Source organism: Schistocerca cancellata, chromosome 2 (genome assembly GCF_023864275.1).
Source record: "Schistocerca cancellata isolate TAMUIC-IGC-003103 chromosome 2, iqSchCanc2.1, whole genome shotgun sequence".
Classification (NCBI taxonomy): Eukaryota; Metazoa; Arthropoda; class Insecta; order Orthoptera; family Acrididae; genus Schistocerca; species Schistocerca cancellata.
Window position 1 is genome coordinate 320460152 of NC_064627.1, and position 13742 is coordinate 320473893.

Here is a 13742-nt window from a genome sequence, read left to right on the forward strand (position 1 = left end):
CCCAAGCATATTATTTAAATCCCCCCAACACCTGGGAAAGTTTTATTCTCAAGGCTCGGTTAGGAAGTGACTGATATTGTGCAATAAAACACCCTCTCATGCCAAGTCGTGCATTTGTGATTTAAAATTCTATCAAATTATTGACATGAAACCCCCGAGTAATAATTATGCGCAGCGATAATATTTGACTGTAGCGCTCGGCGCTTGTGTAGAATCTTTGACTCAAATAACAAGCCCACTATTACGATTTCTTAGATACTTCAAATTACGACCAGCTTGTAGGGAATTTGTTGTGGATGTGACTGTATTGGTTCTATCATTAATATTTCATCATTAATCAGTTAAACATCGATTACGAACGATTAATTACGATTCTTGGTGAAGTAAATATCTCACGCACGTCGACATTTCGGTTCAGCACTGTTATTTTGCGTAACGTCGTCTTCGTAACTTGATAACGATCTCAACACTCTACCGACTGTCGCCGAGTTTTAGCCGAGGCCAAGTACAAATCAAACCAAATCATCAAAAAGAAGAGCCGTTATACCTGCCTGGAGAGAAGTTTATCGTAGATTGACTCCAGTGAAGGTGAATGGACTTGTTACGGAGATGGGCCTAATCCTCAGAACAACGTTAATGACAGAGTGCAGCACGATTTTAATCAGAGTGGGAAAAGCTGGTATACTGCGTCATAAACGTGTCAGCGGCTGCGCGCGGGGCGCTGTAGCAGGTAGCTGCTAGTCCACTTGATCCCTGGCCGGCGCGTTTGTGCGGCGAGATCCCGCGAGTGACGTCACGGGCTGAATGTGGTGCCGGCCCAAGAATGCGGCGGCAAGTGCGGCCGGAGAGGAGAGCCGAGCTGAGCTGAGGGCCCATTGTGGCGGCCTGACACCGCCCTTTGTGGGCCGCTAATTTTTCAGCGTCGGTGCGGCCGTTTGAAGTCGCGCCGCGGCGCACCTGCGCCCGCCAACGCCGCCGCCGCCGCGGGCCTGTTTGGACACCTCGCGTAATTTCGCTTCTCGCCACCTCGGGCGCGATTCACCGCAAACTGCTGCGGCCTCGACCTCCTTGTCCCGCCGTCAGCGGCGACATTTGTCGCATCGCTCCGAGGCCGTCGGCAGAATCGGACGCGGAGGACACACGCCGGGGAGGTACCTGCGTCTTTCAGACATCAGGTAAGAGAACTGTGTAGTGCAGGCTATTTACAAAACACAAAACAGGTTACCATTTCCTCTCTTTTGTAACCGATCGACGAACGGGGTTCGAACCCTCTTCAAGATCGGGTCCTGGGTTCGATTCTACTGGAAATTAGTGACCCCCCCCACCCCATCTCTTGCCTAGGGATGGGAAAAACCCTCCAGTTAAAACCGAAACCGGTATTTTAGGTCTGAATAAACGGTGTTTTTTGATATTTGTTTGGTGTCGGTTATAACGAGTGTTTTATTTTTTTACTAATAACCAGGTGTTGTTGTTGTTGTGGTCTTCAGTCCTGAGACTGGTTTGATGCAGCTCTCCATGCTACTCTATCCTGTTCAAGCTTCTTCATCTCCCAGTACCTACTGCAACCTACATCCTTCTTAATCTGATTAGTGTATTCATCTCTTGGTCTCCCTATACGATTTTACCCTCAATGTTGCCCTCCAGCACTAAATTGGTGATCCCTTGATGCCTCAGAACATGTCCTACCAACCGATCCCTTCCTCTACTCAAGTTGTGCCACTAACTCCTCTTCTCCCCAAATCTATTCCATAACTCTTCATTAGTTGTGTGATCTACCCATCTAATGTTCAGCACTCTTCTGTAGCACCACATTTCGAAAGTTTCTATTCTCTTCTTGTCCAAAATATTTATCGTCCATGTTTCACTTCCATACATGGCTACACTCCATTCAAATACTTTCAGAAACGACTTCCTGACACGTAAATTTATACTCGATGTTAACAAATTTCTCTTCTTCAGAAACGCATTCCTTGCCATTGCCAGTCTACATGTTATGTCCTCTCTACTTCGACCATCATCAGTTATTTTGCTCCCAAAATAGCAAAACTTCTTTACTACTTTAAGTGTCCCATTTCCTAATCTAATTCCCTCAACATCACCCGAGTTAATTCGACTACTTTCGATTATCCTCGTTTTGCTTTCGTTAATGTTCATCTCATATCCTCCTTTCAAGACACTGTCCATTCTGTTCAACTGCTCTTCCAAGTCCTTTCCTGTCTCTGACAGAATGACAATGTCATCGGCGAACCTCAAAGATTTTGTTTCTTCTCCATGGATTTTAATACCTACTCCGAATTTTTCTTTTGTTTCCTTTACTGCTTGCTCAATATACAGATTGAATAACATCGGGTATAGGCTACAACCCTGTCTCACTCCCTTCCCAACCACTGCTTCCCTTTCATGTCCCTCGACTCTTATAACTGCCATCTGGTTTCTGTACAAATTGTAAATAGCTTTTCGCTCCCTGTAATTTACTCATGCCACCTTCACAATTTGAAAGGAGGTAAGACAACATTGTCAAAAGCTTTCTCTGAGTCTACAAATGCTAGAAACGTAGGTTTGCCTTTCCTTAATCTATCTTCTAAAATAAGTCGTAGGGTCAGTATTGCCTCACGTGTTCCAATATTTTTACGGAATCCAACCTGATCTTCCCCGAGGTCGGCTTCTACCAGTTTTTCCATTCGTCTGTAAAGAATTCGCGTTAGTATTTTGCAGCCTTAACTTATTAAACTGATAGTTCGGTAATTTTCATATCTGTCGACACCTGCTTTCTTTGGGATTGGTATTGGAATAACCGGGTAAAAAACCGAAATATCAATTAGCCGTAGTAGCAGTGCTAAAATTTTTGTGTTTTAAACAAACCTGTTTCAAAAAACGAGTAACGTTTATTCCTAAAATTTCCATTGCTTTTAAATATTGCGTTATTACAGAAAATATGAAAAGCGATCCGTGCTATTGTAGTAACAAAGCCGACAGAAACGAGCATCAAACACATGACATTAAGAATTAGTGCAGCATTGCTGTGACAGTAATGTACTTGTAACCATATGGAGTGGCCTACTGGATGATACGCTTATTCACGACGTGTGCGAAACTTGAGCGATCTGGTATATATGGTGGCTTCTTCCTGTTGTTGTCGGACATTAGGTGTGTTACAGAATGGCACCATCCCTAATCTGGAAGCATTTTATGAAATGCAGGTCTGTGACGTACCGTGCCCAGTTTGCTTTAAAAGATTTAGAACGTGAGGAGCGACAACACACTTGCGACATCATATAAAGAGAAAATTAAAACTTAACATTTCTTTCGTAGTTTTCAATAAAAATACAAAGTAGCTGATCTGGTGACTTTTTCTACATAATACTCTTTTATCCGATTGTAGCTCTTGAAAACGGATAAATTAACATGAAAAGTAGAGACTTTCAATCTCAGTTTACGCCCTTAGCAGTGGCCATTCGTAATACCTAAATAGTGATATATCCTCGATTACAATCTAATTTTTAGCAGAGTTTAATAAAATTAGAATCAATCGGAGAATACTGATGTCTTTTTGTTCAACTACTTATCACCTTTAGAGAAAACCAGTGAACATCCGACGTACTATGTTTTCTTTTGTTTGCGTATTGAATTTAATATTTTGAGTCAAAATTTTTTCCATCTTTGTTCGATTGCTATGCTTATTACACGAAATAATAACAAAAACACCGAAAATCTGTTATTTCAGAGCGTCGGTCGCGGTGGTCTAGCGGTTCTAGGCGCTCAGTCCGGAACCGCGCGACTGCCTCGGTCGCAGGTTCGAATCCTGTCTCGGGCATGGATGTTTGTGATGTCCTTAGGTTAGTTAGGTTTAAGTAGTTCTAAGTTCTAGGGGACTGATGACCTTAGAAGTTAAGTCCCATAGTGCTCAGAGCCATTTGAACCATTTTTTTGTTATTTCAGAAAGCGGTTATTTTGAGCTTTTGTATCACTCAGGCTAAACTGGCGTTGAAAGAAACTGATGTAACCGAAAACCGGTTGTTTCAGCGATGAGCCGCTGATGCCTAGGATTTTAATACAAGCGGCGACCAAAAAGTTTATGCCTGTGGGCGTTGCTGCAGCGTATACGCAACGTAGCACGTCTCTGATGTAGGTATATAAGCACCGACATGTGTGTGGCATTCGTACATTTCCAACGTTCGTGTGGTTATTGCAGAAATGTGAACTATGGCGACGTTATTACCAAATGCGCCCAAACAAGACCAACGAACTGTGTTACTCTTTTCTTGGCTGCCAAAGGACAAACACCGGCCGAAATATATCGGAGAGTCAAGAAAGTGGCATGCTTAAGGCGAAATATCCGAGAACTGAGACAAGGAGTGTTCTTGCTTCTTGGTAACGCACGTCCCCATGTCGCAAATGTTGTAACGCAGAAGTTAAGCCAACTCAAGTAGGAAACACTCGAGCATCCACCCTAAAGTCGTGATTATCATGCATTCGTTTTCTTAAAAATGACCTTGAAGATTTGAGGATTCGTGTCGACGAGGATGTACAGCAGGCAGTTACGGGCTTTCTCACCGTAGCAGGACACGGTGTTTTCCCAAACAGATATTTCAACCTGTTGCGTCGGTGCAATGATAGCCTCAATGCTCACGGCTATTCTGCTTGATTGACATGCCGATTCTGAACTGTACGGCCTTCGAACGGAAACTCTTTGATCGCTCCTTGTAATTGTAACAGTGAAGTACATGAAATACTATAATATGATAATAATTTGTTTAAATCAATGCTGGTCTATCAGCTTTCTCATTCATCTCGATTCCCATTCCCAGTAGAAGGAAAGTGATGTCTCTCTCCTAACATCCAATATTGGGATCAACTAAGTCTTTTTCTGTTTATCGGAGTATCGCGAGCACAGGTTGTTTTTACCGATGGACCTAAGCAAGGAGAGAATAACAGGGGTGCTGCTCTCTTCCCTCACTGCACCATTAAAATCTGCTTACCAAGCCAGTTCTCAGTATACTATCCAGATCTGTGTGTCGTCCAGAAGGCACTGGAGAACATGAGATTTTCTGGTGGAGGGTAGTTTCTTCTTTGCACGTACTCTCTTAGTACTCCGGAGGCCAGTCAGCAAATATTCTCCGCGGATAGGATAGTTTAGGTGTCTTAGGACACTAAAAACCTTCTGCACAGGCGGGGTAATTTTTGTACCTCACGAAATAGGGAGTCCACCGCCAGCTCTTGTGGGTGTAGTTAGAGTCATCCGCCGGCTAGGGCGGAAGCAGTGTTACTACACTCCTGGAAATGGAAAACAGAACACATTGACACCGGTGTGTCAGACCCACCATACTTGCTCCGGACACTGCGAGAGGGCTGTACAAGCAATGATCACACGCACGGCACAGCGGACACACCAGGAACCGCGGTGTTGGCCGTCGAATGGCGCTAGCTGCGCAGCATTTGTGCACCGCCGCCGTCAGTGTCAGCCAGTTTGCCGTGGCATACGGAGCTCCATCGCAGTCTTTAACACTGGTAGCATGCCGCGACAGCGTGGACGTGAACCGTATGTGCAGTTGACGGACTTTAAGCGAGGGCGTATAGTGGGCATGCGGGAGGCCGGGTGGACGTACCGCCGAATTGCTCAACACGTGGGGCGTGAGGTCTCCACAGTACATCGATGTTGTCGCCGGTGGTCGGCGGAAGGTGCACGTGCCCGTCGACCTGGGACCGGACCGCAGCGACGCACGGATGCACGCCAAGACCGTAGGATCCTACGCAGTGCCGTAGGGGACCGCACCGCCACTTCCCAGCAAATTAGGGACACTGTTGCTCCTGGGGTATCGGCGAGGACCATTCGCAACCGTCTCCATGAAGCTGGGCTACGGTCCCGCACACCGTTAGGCCGTCTTCCGCTCACGCCCCAACATCGTGCAGCCCGCCTCCAGTGGTTTCGCGACAGGCGTGAATGGAGGAACGAATGGAGACGTGTCGTCTTTAGCGATGAGAGTCGCTTCTGCCTTGGTGCCAATGATGGTCGTATGCGTGTTTGGCGCCGTGCAGGTGAGCGCCACAATCAGGACTGCATACGACCGAGGCACACAGGGCCAACACCCGGCATCATGGTGTGGGGAGCGATCTCCTACACTGGCCGTACACCACTGGTGATCGTCGAGGGGACACTGAATAGTGCACGGTACATCCAAACCGTCATCGAACCCATCGTTCTACCATTCCTAGACCGGCAAGGGAACTTGCTGTTCCAACAGGACAATGCACGTCCGCATGTATCCCGTGCCACCCAACGTGCTCTAGAAGGTGTAAGTCAACTACCCTGGCCAGCAAGATCTCCGGATCTGTCCCCCATTGAGCATGTTTGGGACTGGATGAAGCGTCGTCTCACGCGGTCTGCACGTCCAGCACGAACGCTGGTCCAACTGAGGCGCCAGGTGGAAATGGCATGGCAAGCCGTTCCACAGGACTACATCCAGCATCTCTACGATCGTCTCCATGGGAGAATAGCAGCCTGCATTGCTGCGAAAGGTGGATATACACTGTACTAGTGCCGACATTGTGCATGCTCTGTTGCCTGTGTCTATGTGCCTGTGGTTCTGTCAGTGTGATCATGTGATGTATCTGACCCCAGGAATGTGTCAATAAAGTTTCCCCTTCCTGGGACAATGAATTCACGGTGTTCTTATTTCAATTTCCAGGAGTGTATTTTTCACTCTTTGCTTAGTATGTGCTTTGCCAGAAAAGCAGCCTTCTAGGGTTCTCTTAGCACCTTCAAGGAACGTTTATAATGCACCACGATCCAGTTAGACGCTCGAAGTGTTTGATGACTGATCAGTGGTTTCTGTTTTAGCCTCAGAAAAGTTAGGGTGTCAAGAGCTCAGCATAGATAGTAAAGATTAACATAGCTCCTAGTTCCACCAGTGACTGTCCGAAAATAACAATTTTACTTTCGACTTGATCGATTCGTAGCACATCTTACGACTGACACACGACGTTCCACTGCAGCGCCGAACTGTGGTCTCTGGATCTCACGCACACAGGTTAGGGTTTTAAAGGACTGGCAGTGCTCACCAGTCGCACGACTCCTTTGTGATGAAGTAACGACGATGGTTAATGTTGTAGGGCGCTAAACAGCGAGGTCATCTGCATCTTTCCTGTGTAAAGGTAATGAAGACAAGGTCAGCAGTCACCGCTACATCAAGGATGTTTTCGGAACCTGGTAATTGACTTAAATGTGAGCTGTAGTCAGCCTTCGCCTTTATGACGGCTTGAATCTACTAGGAATACTTTCAGTGAGATGATTTCCGCATCCAGTAGCGTCTATGGGCTGAGGATGACACGGCGGCCGGTCGGTACCGTTGGGCCTTCATGACCTGTTCTGGCGGAGTTTAGTTTTAGTGAGTCTGAATGTGTGTGTAGGAATGGCAGGCTGTTCTACCTCAATAGCTGAAACCAGTGAATGTGACATTGGATGCTGGTGTCTGGAGCGAAGTTGGCGTCTAGTTAAGTCAATGCCTAAATCGAAAAACGGTTGCAGTTGCCTACGGAACGTGTACTTCTTCGTCCGAAGCAATTCGATGCTCACGAATGTCTTCCTTCAGAACTCCAAAAATATGGAAATCGCATATGGAGAGATCGGGGCCGGCCGGAGTGGCCTTGCGGTTCTAGGCGCTACAGTCTGGAACCGGGCGGCCGCTACAGTCGCAGGTTCGAATCCTGCCTCGGGCATGGAAGTGTGTGATGTCCTTAGCTTAGTTAGGTTAAATTAGTTCTAAGTTCTAGGCGACTGATGACCTCAGAAGTTAAGTCGCATAGTGGTCAGAGCCATTTGAGCCGTTTGAAGAGATCGGGAGTGTATGGAGGATGTGTAAGGGCTTCCCAGCGAAACTTCTGCAGTGTAGTCGAAACGACCTTGGCAACGCGTGGGAGGGCATTTCCCTGCAACAATGATGGCGCCCGTCAACTTTGGCTCTGAGCACTATGGGACTTAACTTCTGAGGTCATCAGTCCCCTAGAACTTAGAACTACTTAAAGCTAATTAACCTAAGGACATCACTCACACCCATGCCCGAGGCAGGATTCGAACCTGCGACCATAGCTGTCGCGCGGTTCCAGACTGTAGCGCCTAGAACTGCTCGGCCATCCCGGCCGGCCCCGTCAACTTTCCTGCCCGCTTGGGCTTGATGGTGCGCCTCAGTTTTTGCAAGATATCCACGTAAAAGGTCATCATGCGTTTCTCGGCGCTGGCGTGCCTATTGCTTCGACTTTGTAGCCCAAGTTTCGCTGGGAAGGCCTTTAAAATTATCCATACTGTCCCAATCTATCCCCGTGAGATTTACATGTTTTTAGACCCCGGAAGAAAGACAGATGTGGCCGTCGGTTTCTTTCGGGTGAAGAGCTGCGCCGCTTGGGTACAGTTGTTGTTCCATAGGTAACCGCAGACATTTTTCCATGAGGGCATTGACCTTCTTGCCTCACAGCAGGATAAATGGATTAACAGATAAGGCGCTTATTTTCAAAATAATGAACAGTTTACTTACTCTTTTTCATCTGCCTCGTTTTCATGTGACTGCCCCTTTACAGAGTCTGGCATGTCGTCTCATGGAGCTGCTGGAGAACGTGCGGCCATTGAAAGATGTGTTAATTTTTCATTATTAGCTACTTGGAGCAAACAGCTTTCAATCTTTATACAGTACGTGAAGAGCCAAGAAATAAATTAGACAAAATGTATGCCTTACTCCGAAATAAAGAACCAACGCAAGGTGTTATTAAACATCCTTATCAAAATAGCTTTCGCTACAGTGATAGTGGTGAAAGTTTCATAGTAGACCGAGCAGGTACACGATCCCACACATACATGTGTAGAAAAGTAAAGGGATAACATCGTAGAAGCACACCCGACAACGAGTGAACCACATAGTTTTACTAGCCTTCCACCTTCTACGTTTCTTCCCCCAGCGACACGAAAGCAGAAAAGAAGGAAGAAACAAAAATTTGACTGTTAAATGTCGCCTGTAATACAGAGGAATGCAATCAGCTTCAGATCTGATGTGGAAGTAATTAAATTCCTAGCGCAGGAACAACTGATTTGTGCAAATCTCCAAAAGACTTATTTTAAACTTTCCTATGTAACTCCACTACAGTTATATAAATTATTCAGGAGAGGTGTCCCCAGTGGAGAAAGGGTGCTGGGTGGAAGAGTCGTCTTTGTTCGCTTCTCCTATCAGTGATCATCTTAACCACAGCACTCAGTTGTTGCTGCTGTCAACTGTGTGTCAACTTGCACTTCAAGATGTTTGCTATACCTACTAACGTACTCTGACAGTAAGGCTCTCAATGAGCTTGTGAACGAACTCTTCTAATTTTTTTTTTTTTTTTTTTTTTTGCTTTTAGGAGATTTCAATAGATACGGTGTGCTATGGGGCTCTACATTACATGCCCCAGAGATCGACAAATAGAGAGCCTCCTATCATCAGAAGACATACATTTTCTGAACACTGGATGAATGTTACATATCACAATAGCATCATAGTCATTCTCTACCAATGATCTAGCTTTCAGCTCTCCAGCAGTCGCAAATACACTTCAGTGAGCAGTAATTAGGAACCTCCATTCCAATGTCCACTTCTCAATCCAGTTGTTCCTCTATGAAACAACAGTACTCAAAAAGTTCGACCGAAGTGACTCCTCAGTAAGGCTAACTGGGTTATTTACAGCCCGACGACGTATATGAGAAGCACAGCAGTATTGAGGCCTGGGCGCTGTGTTGGACAAAGCCACCGAGCCCTTCATACCGATGACTTTAAGACCAAACGGTGCGCTCAGTATATGCCTGCCAAATTAATGTACTGTTCTGGTGGGTGAATCTCACCCAGTGTTTATGACGAAATCTTCATCACAGTCCGAGCAGGGACACGATCCCATACACGTGTATGTAGACCTACACTGCAGCGGATGAGATGTGATATGACGCATAAATTCGTCACGTCCGATTCGTTAAGTGCTTTGGCCAGTACATTAGTAATTCCGAAACATTCAGGTTGCTCATTTCTCTTAGCGGGAAAGGGGAAAGTTTTGTATTCTGCTGGGTGCCAGGTCGCTTGGAAATTAGGGAGAATGTGTTGGGATGCACTGCAGCTAATGAGACATGCCTTCAAATTAGTTGGTTAAGGTGGTATTTCATACATGCTATGGTATCGCTATTGAACGGATATATTGTTCACCACTACAAGAACAAGTGGCTGAAGGTGACTGTTAGAAGCTGCTGTCCATAAAGTAAACAATATGTTTAATTCTGACCAACCAAGCAGATGTGGTAAAGTAGCTGTGATCAAACTTTGTATAATGCATTCCCTGTCGACGCAGGATTCTTCCTCCCAAGAGGGGACTCACAAATATCCGATACTTGGATATAACGCTCTCGGAACGTCTAATTTAAATCACTCTGGTTTGGTTTCTGGCAAGAGGGCATCTCTAAAAGTAGCCAATGCCTTGGTCTCTATTGTAGGTGTCGATTGGACGCGTGTTCACATGTTTTAAAATTTGAAGTAGCGTCACAATTTCTCCCTCACGTTTCGGCCGTCGATTCGAATAGCGATTCGAACGTCTGTGAGACTGATCAGCTCTTTCACGCTTTCTTGTGTGTCAGTAGTCAACTATAATATATACGAGGGCATGACGAAAAAGTTATACCTTCTAATTTCTTATGTCAAACTTCTAAAGAATTTAAAATAAAAATTACTTTATTAACATTCTACATTTTTATTCGTGTCTACATATTTATTTCTCAGCATAGTCAGCCTCCCCATAAACACATATCTCCCAACGACAGTCCAGTTTGTTGATACCGTCACTGTAGAATGTTTAACTTTGTTGACGGAGTCACACCGCTACATCACTATGAAAGTGAAGTCCTCGAAGGTGTTCTTTAGTTAACGAGTTAGTTACACCTTCGACAGATCATTTGAACGATTCTTTTATCAAAACGTTGTGGAACGAGTCAGTTTACATGTTTTGCATGCATTATTATTGTTAACTTTAATGAATACAATAATATTCTATTCCTACTCATGCTACTACGCCAAAAACTAGTTTTTTTTCTTCCCGGCTATCAAGTTTAAGTTCAAGAAACAAATGAAAATCGGATGGGGCTAAGTTGGGACTTCATGGAGGATGATCACTGACAATGAACCGAAGGTGTCGCACTGTTGCACATGTCACAGCGCTCGTGTGTCGTGTGTCATTGTCAGGTTGAAGGAGACGGCACTTCGTGTGTGGACGGTTTAGTGCTTTCAGATTTCTGAGGGTCTCGCAGTACCTTGCAGAGTTTATGGTGGTGCCTATGGCCATGAATTCCAAATAATTCACACGTTAAACAACCCAGGAAACTGTGAACATGACTGTCTGTTGATGGCATAGTCTTTAACTATTTTTCCATCGATTGTTGTGTTTGATGCTCTCTTGTTTTCGAATGAAAATGGTGACCCCCCAGCTTTCATCACCAGTCATAATGTTGCTAAGAAACCCATCACACTCACATTCTAAACGCAAAAGAAATTGTTGACAGATACATACTAACTCCTCTGCTTCATGTCAGGAGTGAGTATTCAAGGCACCATCCGTGCTTACAGTTTTCCATACCGCAGTTCTGCAAAGATGGGTTGCACACAATCTCGTGATATGCCAAATTACCTCAGAGATAAATCTGGGTTAACCGACAGTTTTATCTGATGAGACTATCAACCCGATTCCTATGTATCTCGGTGGGTGCCGTACGTGGTCTTCCACTTCGAAATCTGTCACACACTTTAAGTACCACGTTTCCTTCTTTACAAGTACGGACAGCCCTACGTCGCACATTACTGATGTCAATACCACCATCACCGTAAACAGCTTTCATTCCTCTATGGATTTCAATTTCAGGCACGTTTTCTTCCGTCAGAAACTCGATTATAGCACGCTGTTTTTACGCACCGACATAGTTTAAATTAGACACCGCCATATTATACACGACTGTTCGGAGCCTCCTAGTGGCTGAGGATTATAAGTAACGTCAGAGAAGCGAGAAAGTGGACTGAGTAATATGCATGGCATATAAGACCTCAGCCGATATTGAGAACACAATAAAAAATCGGAGGTATTACTTAGCACGTCTTAGTATAATCATATTTAACTGCTTCTTTAAGAAATTAAGCAATATTTTATCTTAAGACCACATTTGTGTGAAACAGAGTGTGCGCGCCTGTGTGTGTGTGTGTGGGAGAGAGAGAGAGAGAGAGAGAGAGAGAGAGTCTGTATGCAGATTGTATTTGCAAGTGACACGCTCTTTCCTGTAATTTTCATAAGTAGCCAATCAGGCACATATATAAGAAATGTTGTTTTATATAATTTTGTTTTACTACTTGAGGATGCATTTTGAGTCATTTTATCTCGTGGATGTTCTAAGAAGAATGAATGGAAAGAAAGCTTTAAGCACACTCGTCTTAGCAGAATATTGAATGAGCGTTAATAACCCTACAGTTGAGTGCTCCAAACCCAGTCTTAAGCCGTTCGTTTTGCCTTGGGAAAGTCTGAGAGGAAGTGGTTTGCTGATTCCTTAATACTATCAGTGAAGTCTGTATATCTGAATTTATGGCTGTTGCAATGTAATGCTTGTTTACGTTGTATTAATGTTTTCTTTTTAAAACATAATCATAGCGTGCTCGTCTCGAAACCATTGCTATTTATAACTACCTTTCAGACCAAATTTTATTGATGAAAATTTATTTCCTACCTGTAGTCGAAGCGAACATATCCATATCGAGCGCCATCTCACTAGCGTTTGTTACTGACCTCAGCTAGAAGTAACGGTCGTTATTCGAAGACAGTGTTCAAAAGGTAACCTTTAGTTGCTACTTTGTCGAGAAATGTCAGTAGTAAAGTTCTATTTGATTTTCTGGGATGTTTAATGCCATTTCTGACTCTGACAGAGAGCGAAACGGTGATGACTCACCGCCCAGGATGCCGTCGATCGTGTAGTCCTTCTTGTCGGGGTCGAGTTCTCTTCGGGCACCCCGCAGCAGCCTACTAATGGCCGATGCCGACGGGGCAGTATTGGCGTCGCACACACCTTCCTGAGAGAGAAGAAGAATTTTCATCAACAATACTCGATCTTGTGTCAGAATAATATATCTTTATTTAAGAAGCATGCCAACGACGAATTCTGTGCTTGATCAGTGAAGCCAAAAGTGGGCTAAAAGGTGTGCAATAAAGGCCAATGTTAATTAAACATAAATATTCAACCTGGGAATCATGATAAATATACGAACTACACTGGTGAGTCAAAACATTATAACCAGTGATGATGAAGTCCCACACTCCGAGGAGCGTAAGGGTAACCCGCACCGCCGTACTAGGCAAGGTCCTACCGAAGGTGGTTTACCACTGACTTCCTCCGACGGTAACGGGAATTAATGATGATGATTAAGACGAAAGAACAACATCGAGTTATCTCGAGGGAGGAAAAATCCCTGACCCCGCAGGGAATAGAACTCGGGGCCCCGTGCACGGGAAACGAGAACGCTACCGCAAGACCACGACCTGCGGACATTTATAACCACTGCCCACCTCTAATCCGAATGCCGCAAGGTGTCGCTCTGGTGACGTCACGCAGGATAGAAGGTACAGCAAATGTCCCTCCTAAGAGTCGCCAAGGGCATTTTCTATGGTGTTTCGGCAGAGATCTGAAATTTCATTTTTTCATTGTGTAGCCTGTG

General features: G+C 44.9%; 1 protein-coding gene across 1 annotated transcript in view; it reads right to left on the bottom strand.

Annotated features, from left to right (window-relative positions):
* Positions 1–13742, bottom strand: part of LOC126145312 (protein gooseberry-neuro-like) — a 435017-nt gene that overhangs the window by 179691 nt on the left and 241584 nt on the right. Inside the window, exon 3 of the mRNA XM_049915549.1 lies at positions 12980–13100. Coding sequence (XP_049771506.1) covers positions 12980–13100 — 121 coding nt within the window. The remainder of the gene's footprint in view (positions 1–12979; positions 13101–13742) is intronic.